The 13,974-nt window shown below is 36.2% G+C and overlaps 1 protein-coding gene across 1 annotated transcript in view; it reads right to left on the bottom strand.

The window, feature by feature from the left end:
* The window catches only part of LOC123551679 (uncharacterized), a 33,177-nt gene extending 23,210 nt beyond the window's left edge, over positions 1-9,967 (bottom strand). Inside the window, exons 1-2 of the mRNA XM_045340771.2 lie at positions 9,913-9,967; positions 7,520-8,464 (exon numbers count right to left, since the gene is read on the bottom strand). Of these exons, the coding sequence (XP_045196706.2) occupies positions 7,520-8,330 (811 nt within the window). The 5' untranslated portion in view covers positions 8,331-8,464; positions 9,913-9,967. The remainder of the gene's footprint in view (positions 1-7,519; positions 8,465-9,912) is intronic.
* Positions 9,968-13,974: the final 4,007 nt, after the last annotated feature.

Raw genomic sequence — 13,974 nt, 5'->3', positions numbered from 1 at the left:
CTTAATCATGATATGAACTTGCGCACCTCCTATTTTTCATCTGGCTCCGCCCCCTATTTTCAGAGTTATGGCCCCTAAAATAGTCAAAAATGCACATTTTCACCTTGTGACATGTCTAGCTCAAACAGTATTTGATATAGGTTTATGAAACCTTGCGTGAGTCTTAATCATGATATGAACTTGCGCACCTCCTATTTTTCCTCTGTCTCCGTCCCCTATTTTCAGAGTTATGGCCCCTGAAATAGTCAAAAATGCACATTTTCACCTTCTGACATGCCTAGCTCAAAAGTATTTGATATAGATTCATGAAACCTTGCGTGAGTCTTAATCATGATATGAACTTGCGCACCTCCTATTTTTCCTCTGGCTCCGCCCCTATTTTCAGAGTTATGGCCCCTGAAATAGTAAAAAATGCACATATTTACCTTGTGACACGCCTAGCTCAAAAAGTATTTGATATAGTTCATGAAACCTTGCATGAGTCTTTATCATGATATGAACTTGTGCACCTTCTTATGTTTCCTCTGTCTCCGCCCCCTATTTTCAGAGTTATGGCCCCTGAAATAGTCAGAATGCACATTTTCACCATGTGACATGCCTAGCTCAAAAAGTATTTGATATAGATTCATGAAACCTTGCGTGAGTCTTAATCATGATATGAACTTGCGCACCTCCTATTTTTCCTCTGGCCCCGCCCCTATTTTCAGAGTTATGGCCCCTGAAATAGTAAAAAAATGCACATTTTTACCTTGTGACACGCCTAGCTCAAAAAGTATTTGATATAGATTCATGAAACCTTGCATGAGTCTTTATCATGATATGAACTTGTGCACCTCCTATTTGTCATTTGGGTCCTCTCTATTTTTTGAGTTATGGCCCCTGAAATAGTCAAAAATGCACATTTTCACCTTGTGACATGTCTAGCTCAAAACGTATTTGATATAAATTGATGAAACCTTGCATGAGTCTTAATCGTGATATGAACTTGCGCACCTTCTATTTTTCATTTGGGTCCGTCCCCTATTTTTAGAGTTATGGCCCCTAAAATAGTCAAAAATGCACATTTTCACCTTGTGACATGCCTAGCTCAAAAAGTATTTGATATAAATTGATGAAACCTTGCATGAGTCTTAATCATGATATGAACTTGCACACCTCTTACTTTTTATTTGGGTCCGCTCCCTATTTTTAGAGTTATGGCCCCTGAAATAGTCAAAAATGTACATTTTCATCTTGTGACGCACCTAGCTCAGAAAGTATTTAATATAAATAGTTGAAAACTTGCATAAGTCTTAATCATGATATAAACTTGCACACCTCTAATTGTTTGGCTGGCTCCACCCCTATTTTTAAAGTTATTGCCCCTGAAATAGTAAAAACATGCACTTTTTCACCTAATTATGTGCCTAGTTCAAAAAGTATTAGATGTAATTCAGGAAACCTTGCTGGAGTCTTTATCGTGATGTGACCTTGCAAACTTGGCATTCTTCTTGAGAATCGTAGCTCTTATTACAGAGTTATGGCCCTTGAAATAGCCAAAATAGTGGATTTTTTGTTTGTGATGCTCATAGCTCAGAAAGTATATGGCCTAGAATAATGAATCCTTTTCATAAAATGTTTGTTGAGGCTATACCCTCAAACTGAAACTGAAAACATTTGAATTATTGCCCCTTATTTGTTCCAAAAGTACCAGTGGGGGGCACACTCTGTGTCCTACGGACACATTCTAGTTGAATCTACTTTGTGTCTCCCTTTATGGCTCTAACTTTAACTATAACAGTTCCTGTGCAATATTAAAAGTAATGTTTTACAACCACATGTACGTATACATAAAATATATTCGGAAAGTTAAGATAAAAATTTAAAGCATTATGGACCTTCAAACATCATGCTGCTGTTTTTAAGTATAATTATGATAAATATATTTTCAACAGTTTGTAACAAATAATCACGGAAAGAATACTGCCAGGGGCCTCCGCGGCCGAGCAGTTAAATTCGCTGACTTCAAATCACTTGCGCCTACCGATGTGGCTTCGAACCTCACTCGGAGCGTTGAATTTCTCATGTGAGGCAGCCATCCAGCTGGCTTACGGAAGGTCAGTGGTTCCACCAAGGTGCCTGCTCGTATTGAAATAATGCACGGAGGGCCAGCTTAGGTCTTCCTCCACCAACAAAGCTGAAAAGTCACCATATGACTTAAACTGTAAGTGTAGAAATATTCGAGGGCTTCAAATTTTCGCGATATTCGTGGTGATCGGCAGTCAGCGAGTTCATGATAACCGCAATAATTTCTACACAAATTTATACTTATAAATTATATTTTCGCGCAAATTTGAACCATTTTACCTTCGTGTACCTTAAATTCATGTTTATAATGAATATATACTTGTTAGCTATAATTGTAGGCTCATTTATCAAGTGATTGAAAAAAACAAAACAAAACAAAAAAAACAAAGCGTTATGTTGTACCAAAACACTTGCAAACATGCACAAAAAAGTATCAAACACGGTATTTATTAGATCTCTTTCTATCATCACCTTCTATCAGCTGTGAACACATTCTATATTCAGATATAATTTCTATTGTTGATTTAATAGGTTTTCAATTCATACCTTTTATAAACTGCCCAGGGATTATTGTATGCATATTTTTTTGAATGTAGGAAAAAATCCCCCTCTGCTGTTTCTGATCTACCTGGACAAAATCCCACTTGTGAAATTATCAAGATGGACAAAGTCCCACTTGTGAAAATATCAAGTTGGACAAAATCCCCCCACCCTGTGATGTTTTATTTATTTATTTACCTTTTTATTTCAGAATGGAAACATATATAAGCATCTAGTGAAAAGAAATATACAAATAATTACTGCAGTATGTTTAAATTTATCAATTTGTTAACATCTAATAGTATGAAAAAAAAAATGAAAAACTGAGTATTTTTACTCAGATTATGCAACACTTTAATAGATTCATCCGTTTTCCTTTATGCATTTTGTATATTAGATAAGTTATCATACTGCTGATGATTCTCGCTATTGTGGGACTGTATTGCATTTATTTTAAATAAAATCTTGGAAAAAAAGAGAGAACTAGAATGTGTCTGTAGGACAAACACACACACCCACTGATACATTTGTCACAAATAAGGGGAAATAAAACAAATGTTTACAGTCTTAATGGGGTATAGTTTCAAAAAAATATGAAAAGGATTCATTATTCTATACCATATACTTTTTGAGCTAAGAGCATCAAAAACAAAAATCCACTACTTTGGCTATTTCAAGGGCCATAACTCTGTAGTAAACGCTAAGATATTCAAGAAGAATGCAAAGTGTGCAAGGTTACATTATGATAAAGACTCAAGCAAGGTTTTCATCCATTTATATCATATACTTTTTGAGCTAGGTGTGTCACAATGTGAAAATGTGCATTTTTGACTATTTCAGGGGCCATAAATCTAAAAGTAGGGGCGGAGCCAGACGAAAAATAGGAGGTGCATAAGTTCATATCATGATAAAGACTCATGCAAGGTTTCATGAATCTATATCAAATACTTTTTGAGCTAGGCATGTCAGAAGGTGAAAATATGCATTTTTGACTATTTCAGGGGCCATAACTCTAAAAGTAGGGGGCGGAGCCAGGCGAACAATAGGAGATGCACACGTTCATATCACGATAAAGACTCATGCAAGGTTTCATTAAATTTATATCAAATACTTTTTGAGCTAGGTGTGTCACAATGTGAAAATGTGCATTTTTGACTATATTTCAGGGGCTATAACTCTAAAAATAGGGGCGGAACCAGACGAAAAATAGGAGGTGCACAAGTTCATATCATGATAAAGACTCATGCAAGGTTACATGAATCTATATCAAATACTTTTTGAGCTAGGCATGTCAGAAGGTGAAAATGTGCATTTTTGACTATTTCAGGTGCCATAACTCTAAATGTAGGGGGCGGAGCCAGGCGAACAATAGGAGGTGCACAAGTTCATATCACGATAAAGACTCATGCAATACACTTATGTTTATAGCACTTTCTTCTATCATTACAATATCAAATAGAAATGCATCATATTGTGTAACAGCATAATTACATAAATAAATACAAAATAAGTATTTTAAAAATCATGGATCAGATAATTATCACCATTAATGACAGTAAGTTTGGCAATCTACTTGTAATCTTCAGATATGGAATGTCTTTCTTGTATCACTTTCAATTAAGCAATTCTAATGCAATTCCCAATTGCAGTCAAGAACTGCTCAATGCTTTATTTCCGCATTTGGTTGTTGGTTCACCACTCCTAAAATATTCCGTGGTTTAAACATTATGACAAAGATAAGTAAATAAAATATTTCACTGTGAATCCTCAATTACTAGGAATTATTATTCAAGTACAATTAATTCAGAAGTGGTAAAGGCATATAGCCAGGGAGCCAAAAGTGCGAAAAGTGCCTAGAAACTAAATAAGTGCCTAATAACTAAATAGTAAAACTAAGATAATAATGAATAATCTTACATGATAAGAATTATCGTATATAAATATTTAAAAAAAAAAACAACATCAAACAAACAAACAAAAAAAGAAACAAACAAAAAACACTACTTTATCCTTGAATTAGGGGCACCTCAAATCTTTCAAATCTTGAACCCTAGTCGTCTGGATATAGAGTCAAAGGTACTTTACTGCTGAACTACTGATGAGGGGGATATATTTGGTTAAAGGGGATTTTGTTCTCTCCAAAAATAAATCACAGGGGGGGGGGGGGGGGGGGGGGTTTTGTCCAACTTGTTATTTTTTACAAGGGCGATTTTGTCCACCTTGTTAATCCCATCAGGGGTGTGGGATTTGGGATTTTTGTCCATGTAGATCAGAAATAGCAGGGGAGGGGGATTTTGTCCAGGGGGGACTCTGTCCATATTGACATGGTGCTACACAGATGCTGACTATAATCAAATAGAAAAAGTGGAAACTACACAGGTCGCTCAACACGACAAAAACGAAAATGTTGCAGGCTCAGTTTGATTGAGCCTGTTCACGGGCGGTATAAATATCTTTGAATTACGGGCACCTCAAATCTTTCAAATCTTGAACCCTAGTAGTCTGGATATAGAGTCAAAGGTACTTTACTGCTGAACTACTGATGAGGGGGATATATTTGGTTAAAGGGGAGTTTGTTCTCTCCAAAAATAAATCACAGTGGGGATTTTGTCCAACTTGTTATTTTTACAAGGGCGATTTTGTCCACCTTGTTAATCCCACCAGGGGTGTGGGATTTGGGAATTTTGTCCAAGTAGATCAGAAATAGCAGGAGAGGGGGGGGGGGTTGTCCAGGGGTGTGGGGGGGGGGGACTTTGTCCGTATTGACATGATGCTACACAGATGTTGACTATAATCAAATAGAAAAAGTGGAAACTACACAGGCCGCTCAACACGACAAAAACGAAAATGTTGCAGGCTCGGTTTGATTGAGCCTGTTCACGGGCGGTATAAATATGCTTTGACCTTCAAAAATGATCTTTAAGCGAGTTCATTAACTAAGGTGGATCTGGGATTCGGATCATCTCGGCTGATGATTTACGTAAGAAATAGGTATGTAATGTTAGAAATTAACTGAGTTGCGATCAAACACTGCATAGTGTATTGGTAAGTGTGATTGCCGCTGATACATGGCTTGCACGCAACCTGTGGGTTCGAAACCAAGCAGAATTTGTTTTTATTGTATTATTAATTATCATTCAAAAAGAACGTATCATATTTTATTGCCTGGACTTTATTAATTACTGTTTTGAATTATTTTTTCTCCATTTTTTCCCATTCGTTTTCTTTTATATTTTTTGTCTTAAAATTGATTTCATATCAGAAAAAAAAAATATATTTGAGCCGTGCCATGGGAAAACCAACATAGTGGATTTGCGACCAGCATGAATCCAGACCAGCCTGCGCATCCGCGCAGTCTGGACATGATCCATGCTGTTCGCTTTCAAAGCCTACTGAAATTGGAGAAACTGTTAGCGAACAGCATGGATCCTGACCAGACTACGCAGATGCGCAAGCTGGTCTGGATCCATGCTGGTCGCAAACCCACTATGTTTGTTTTCTCATGGCGCGGCTCATTTCAATTCACAAACAAGGTTAATCCTCAGATTCGCTGGCAGTGTCAGTTTCAGAGTGAATCGTCCGTTGAATCATCAACGTTGATAATGACGTGTTCAGGAATCTCATCACGCGCAACTTGAACGTTCGCCAACGTTGGAAGAACTTTCTTCTGTGCGTACATCCCTGCAATAGGTCTTCGCGCCACACCCTGGTTGAAGTCATCGAAGATGATGTTATTCTTTGTCTTCTCATTCTGTTGTCTGGCATCTTTCTCAGTAACAATCTTTTGTGCCGTAGATCTGCTGACGCCGGTGAGTGCAGAGATTCTCTCCCGAGCACGAGCAAGTGAAAGTTTCAAACCAGAGTCCTTCTCTTCCATACAAAATTTGTACACGCTTCTAATAAATTCTCTAACATCATCGCTATATCTATACACCGGTTTCGACATTGTTGCTGTGACATATTTTACATAAAGTATATTCACAAACTTGCTTTCACAAAATTGCACATTTATTTTGTAAAAAAAGCTGGACATAATACAATGTAGTTATCAAAAAAGAAAAAAGTCTTACCATTCCGGGATCCGAACCCACACCTACACCTCATACATTGTATGCGACATTCACTCAAACCTACTGCGCCAACGAAACAAGTTTAGTGTGTCCGATTGGTTGGTGTCTTTTATGTATAAAATATGTATTCAGTAAACTATAGCACCCCTTTACTTGGATGAGTTCAATATTAAAAGTACATTTACGCCCGAATGCACAACGTATGTACCTATGACTAATTCGTGACGTTGTCCTGATTTGTAGTAGCCCCCCCCCCCCACCCCCCCCCCCAAGGTGGATGTTTTGCCGTGCGCGAATTTAAAGCCTTTGTCTCCGCGAATTCAGAAATGCGCAAAAATACCTAAGATGCCGTAAAGGACCGTTCCGCGAAAATGTGTTTCCGCCAATTCATATACACTTAGGCCTAAAAAATTCTTTGTTTCCGGTAACATGTTAAAAACATAGGGTAGTGTAGTCAGGTTTTTTGACATTTTTTTATTAAGTGAGACTTTTCGGAAATTATTTGTGTTTCAAAAAAATGAATATAGATAAGGGGGTTATACCTTAGAGCACCAGTAAGTTGATTTCTAACATCACTGACCATGTTTTTAGCATAAAAAGTGCAGTTGAAAAAAAAAATCTCCAAGGCCATAAAAACACTAGGGTCGGGCCAAAAATCTAGGGTAGGTCGGGATACCGGAAACGAATATTTATTACGCCTTACAGTAACTCTGTCGGGGTGACGTTAAACCCAACAAAAATGCAGCCAGGTATAATATCTATTTCATAATATATTCATTTTGAAATAATTTTTTCATATAATAATTATTATAAGATAAAATGAGAAAATTTGGAAAACTTACCTGACATAACAGCCGCTAACGGAAGACCTTCACACAAGTTCCCAATGGCGTCAATATATGGCTTGTTTTCCGGTTTGAAAACCTTCTGTTTTTGAGAATATTTCACAGCTTTATTACAATTGCTTTGATTATCTGAGACAATTCTATTCTCAGTAGTGTCAAAGAGTAATTCAATGATTGCTGTGAGGTCTAACGGTCGGAGTTCAAAGGAATTAAAGCCTTTCTTTAAGTTTTTCGGTTTGTTGGAAGAAGAGAGAATTGTTTTCAACTTAAAACAGTTTAGTGACTTATCGTGAAAATATAGGAACGCGTCTTTAAAATTACTAACCATTAGTTTGTCAATGTGATCTATAAAAAGTAGAATTTTATGTTTGCATTTCTTTAGTTGAATTATTACAATATCGACTGCTGACTTAATGAGATCATTCTGTTTTACACATCTGTTACTTCCAGGTTTCAGACAAAGCTCGCAGGAATCGCATGCAATCTTTTGCAATGGAAACTTTCTTTTAAAGCTTTCCTGATTTGCACCTACGCTATCCAGAAACTCAAGAAACCAGTCGTATTGAGAATATCCTGACTCGATATCATCTAATTCAAAATCTTTCCACAAGTATGTTGTATTTCTAATATCTAACGGTTGTCTACACGCTTCTTTCATAAATCTTGATTTTCCAATTTTCTTCATCCCATAAACAAGAACTGATCTACTTTTGGAAAGCGTTTTCTTAAAATTTTCCAGGTCTGCACGACGTCCAACAAATTTCCAGTCTGTATATTCTAATTCATCAACAGATTCAATGTTCCCCATGTTTGTGTGTCATAAATTAATATGACGAATGTTAAATATAGTTCAGATAAAGCTGGTTAGATAAAGGCTGTCATGAAACAGGAAGTATTGATTGTACATTTTCCGTTTTCTCCTCCGATGATTGTTGATGAGACCTAAAATTAATTAACCATATTTATTACACTTGTGATTTTTTCCAACTAGAATCTCCTATATATCAGTTATCACCTAATAATACATAAAACTATAAAGCTATCTTAAAATTGGTTACAACCAACTGCCAGTTTAATAATTGTCAGATACTGAGCCATTGACTGCAAACGCAAATTATTTTCGAGGCGTGGTCCCGCAGTTGACCAGTGTTCCTGATGGTAAGACAATTCATATATAACCATATATAACCAACTTTTATGGTTATGTTTCATGAAGTCTCCTACTTATATTAAAATGTACCTTTGCATACCATGCACCTAATTTTCTATTAGAGCTTAAACTGTGCGTTCAGTCATGTTTCTTGGAGAAATGTAAGTCATTTCGTTCCTGATCAGTTGTCTCAGACATTTGCAATGGAATTACTTTATAAACTATGAACCAGTATTTTCGAATAATATGTTGTATGTTGCTTGTCACGTTTTATTATTAATGATGTCTAATTTATTTAAACATGATCTTTGCACATATTCACATATCTCTGTTATCTAATTGTTTTGAAAAGCAGGTTGTATTAGGTAATTTATATATCATACGGACAATATTTATATAATCGTAACCGTACATCCAGTCACAACTCACCGAATCAAAACTTATTTCAAAAGATTACTTACTCACTGATGTTGTACAGTTGTTTTTTTTTTGTTTTTTTTTGTTGCTTTTTTCAGCAGTGCTAATTTACTTTTAAAATATGCAAAAACTTTCACTAGAATAATCTTTCCATGATATATAAATGAAAAGAAGTGCAATGCATTATTGTGTATAAAACCTGTATAGAAAAATACCTGAAATATGCGTAAGATAATCTAACTTTTAGTATACATTGCTTAAGAAGACTTGCGCATTTGTGAATATTAATTCTAACACGATCCGATTCATTTTCCTATCAAACAAAGAAGGCAGAAAACAGTAAATTATCATACAACAAATCACTGTTCTGACGTCACAATTATTACGTCATGGCGTCAAACGGCATAGCGGCGTGCTGGAAAAGAAACCAATTGAAAACGGGCAAATTTTTAGTGAATGTCGTCAAGGATGTACTTAAAATCCGTAGTAACATGTTAGAATGATATAAATGATATATCTCATTTAGTGATTTGCTCTTGAATAAATCAATGTTTGTCGTTCAGATGCATGCCTATTATTATATCACTCGGGCTGCGCCCTCGTGATATAATTCCTTCGCATCTTAACTCCAAACAATGATTTCAACGATTTATTCAACGACAAATCACTGGATGAGATGTATTATTTCTTAAACAACCGTAACTCTGTATGTTTTAATGTCTGATACTAAATGCAATATAGCCATAGATCTAAATGTCGCCTCTTTTTTAAGAAAGCTTATAAAAGAAATCTACCATTTGTATAGTACTAGAAAATATCTTACCTGGTATGTATTTTAACTAGATATACCCTGATATACGCCAGACCTTCGCATACATATCTACGTGTAAATGTTATCACTATTTGTTTACTTAAATATATTTCGGTTTTCCAAGTAACACTCTTACCAATGTTTTCCATGAATACGATGATAAAAGATTGAGTGGTATATTTAGAAAAAAAAGATTAGGCTACATAAATATAAAATGTAGGACAGAGTTTCAAATAAGCTTGGCTTTCTACTCAATCCTTTATGCTGTAACTATGTAACGTTTCATGTTGTAAATATATATGAATAAAAATTGTTTAAACCAAGTAACAAATGAGCCGCGCCATGAGAAAACCAACATAGTGGGTTTGCGACCAGCATGGATCCAGACCAGCCTGCGCATCCGCGCAGTCTGGTCAGGATCCATGCTGTTCGCTTTCAAAGCCTATTGCAATTAGAGAAACTGTTAGCGAACAGCATGGAACCTGACCAGACTGCGCGGATGCGCAGGCTGGTCTGGATCCATGCTGGTCGCAAACCCACTATGTTGGTTTTCTCATGGCGCGGCTCAAATGTAATTGAAATATAAAAATAGAACGAAAACTACTTACTGCCGGTGACCACAGTATAATTATAACAAGTTTTACCCAAAAATATTGAAACATTTACTCTTCTTAATACCCCAGTCACACATACGGCGCGGATAGTTACGTCTAGCTACGGACAGAAACGTAGTAATCCGTATCGATCCGTACCTGAGCCGTACCTCAGAGTAGTCATTCGTACTAATCCGTACCAAAACGTGGTCAAAACGTATTCAAAACTTATTCCAAACTTGCAAGTTTCTCCAACTTTTGAACATGCACAAAAGTTTGAGCGAACCGTAGCCATTTAAGCTTGACTTTAGTCCAACTTGGCTGAAAATTATTCATACGTAGTTAAACGTACTTAAACGCAGTTATCCGTGCTGTTACGTACCTCGCCGTAGCCGAACGTAGTTATCCGAGGCTGCTCGTACTTAAGCATAGTTCAACGTAGTTTACCGCAGACCCGTCCGTGCGCTGGGCAAGTTGCAAGGAGAAGTAAAACGTAATTCAACGTAGTACCTCGTACCTATCGGTACTTATTCGCGTCCTGTATTGATTTGTTTGTTTCCTGTTTCTCACCATTTTTCCCGTACTAAGACGTACTGCTCCTTAGTTATACACCCACGGACTAATCTTACCCGCACCGTACCTCAACGCACGGACATATCCGTATGTGTGACTGTAGCTTTATGTAGCACTTATAGAGCGTTGTACAACCTAATTACTTCAAACAAATCTTGCATCATTAACACATTATATGACAGAAAGAAAATGCATACAATTTAAGATGCATCACAGAATAACTGTATTCTTTTGTACTTCCATGATGGTAATTAAACATGATTTGATTTGCATAAAAAAAGAGAAATACAAGTATATCTACGGTGGTATGTTTAGGACATATGTTATTTTTTAAAGATTAAAGTATCTCGTGCGCACGACATCTTATCTCGTGCGCATGACATCTTATCTTGAGCGATCAACATCTTATCTCGTGCGCAGGACATCTTATCTTGAGTGATCAACATATTATCTCGTTCGCACAACATCTAATCTTGAGCGATCAACATCTTATCTCGAGTGATCAACATATTATCTTGAGCGGTCAACATCTTTTATCGAGCGATTAACATCTTATCTTGTGCACACGACATCTTATCTTGAGCGATCAACATATTATCTTGAGCGATCAACATCTTACCTCGAGCGATCAACATCTTATTTTGAGCGATCAACATCTTTTCTTGAGCGATCAACATCTTATTTCGAGCGATCACCATATAATCTTGAGCGATCAACATATTATCTCGAGCGATCAACATCTTATCTTGAGCGATCAACATATTATCTTGAGCGATCAACATCTTATCTTGTGCGATCAACATCTTACCTCGAGCGATCAACATCTTATTTCGAGCGATCACCATATTATCTTGAGCGATTAACATATTATCTCGAGCGATCAACATCTTATCTTGAGCGATCAACATATTATCTTGAGCGATCAACTTCTTATCTTGTGCGATCAACATCTTACCTCGAGCGCACAACATCTTATTTATATATATTAAGGCCCTTTGTGTGTGCATTTAGGTCATCAGTAAAACATACGGACAAGTTGTTAATTAGGGTTCCGCCTATTTCGCTGTTATTTAAACCTCCCACAAGTACATGTACAAGTTCATTTGGGAGAGCAATGCATATAATTGGTCATCCTATCTTCAAAATCAAATGAACATAACCAATGATGCATACTGTATGTTAGAACAGCAGCAAATTTCAGTTCGACTGGTAAATTGGCGCAAAAAAGTTGCATGTATGAATTAAGAGAAAACAAGGAAAATCGTTTAATATATGGGCAAAGTATGGAAGCCCTGGAGGGACAATTGGTTTCCATACTTCCCACTTCTGACTTCTAACTTTTGCACTTCTCACTTCCAACGTATTGACTTCCTACTTCCTACTTCTAACTTCCGCACTTCTGACATCTAACTTCCACACTTCTGAATTCCAACTTCCAGACTTTCGACTTCTGATTTCGAACTTCCACACTTCTTACTTCCTGACTTCTTACTTCCTTCTTCTAACTTCCGCACTTCTGACTTCTAACTTCCTCATTTCTAACTTCCAACTTCCTGACTTTTGACTTCTGATTTCCAACTTCCACACTTCTTACTTCCGACTTTTTGACTTCTAACTTCCCTCTTCTAACTTCTGCACTTCTGACTTCTAACTTCCGCACCTCTGACTTCTAACTTCCTGTCTTTCGACTTCTGATTTCCAACTTCCACACTTCCAACTTCCGACTTCTTGACTTCTTGTTTCCCTCTTCTAACTATTTTATCAGTTTCCGTATTTAAATTTCTAACCCTGCAAACATGTACAACGGTTATAAGTATAATCTAAATAAAAGCAAAAAGGGTGACAGCAGCATGTTCTTATTCGACGCCGCCCAGAAGGCGGTGTCGAGTATATGGGATACGCTTTTATTTTGGACCCTGTAAAGATGGTAATGAAAAGTTTCGGAAAGATAAAATGAACACAGTGAATAGTTTGTAAAAGGATAAACGATATTGCACAATAGATTTTAGTGAATAAACAAAAAATGGCAAAAAGAAACCATAAAAAATGTATGTAATGCAACTTATTATGTGATTTAAAACAATGCTATCTGTCTGTCCTCTCCTTATTTGTAGACCAGAAAATATTTTTTTTTTTTTTTTACAATTTCGTCAAAATGTTGATCCGATTTATTGATAAGGGAGGTTACTCTGTAAGTCAAGTTTTCTATTTCTGATCTTAGCATGACCTACTTACCTATCTCATTTTCTATAAATAGAACACAACGCAGATATAACATACTGCAACGCGTGATTTGCGGACAAGGGAGCGTTCATGTATTTTACAATAACCTTTCAGTAAACTTCGAAGAGAATATTAAAATATAAAAATACGGAAAATTACAATTTCTCTGCATAAAATTCCTTGAAAAAACGTATTAACAAACTAAACAAAGGAATCAATAAGCCTATATATGTTGAAATGAACGAAGGAAGTGCCGCTGTTAACTTATTTTTAACCTTTTGTCTTATTTTCTTTGATGATAGGTACAGTGATGTAATTTCAGAATGCGCACATTTTTGCAGATTCCTATCTATATTTGTTGTTGTTTTTTTTTGCTTATGTCTCATCTACTCATTGTTTACAGATATACACTGTCAACTAAGGTGTGCAATAGGCTAAAGAGCATTTGGCTGAATTTGTCAGTAACAAGTTAAAACTTCTTTAAATGTGGTTAGGTCGAAATATCAAAAGCCATGGGACCATAACTTATCAAAGCATCAGTGACTTTAAAATAGAATTCCTTGTTGAATTTATATTTTCATTGATTTTATATGACTAGCAATTTGCTCTGGTTGTATTATATCTTGTTACTCTTGCTTCTTTTTCTTCTTTTTTTAACTTTAATAGATAGTTCTTGTATCTGTCC

The sequence above is a fragment of the Mercenaria mercenaria genome, unplaced genomic scaffold (genome assembly GCF_021730395.1).
Source record: "Mercenaria mercenaria strain notata unplaced genomic scaffold, MADL_Memer_1 contig_4610, whole genome shotgun sequence".
Lineage (NCBI taxonomy): Eukaryota > Metazoa > Mollusca > Bivalvia > Venerida > Veneridae > Mercenaria > Mercenaria mercenaria.
This window is presented reverse-complemented; position numbering and strand designations above follow the sequence as displayed.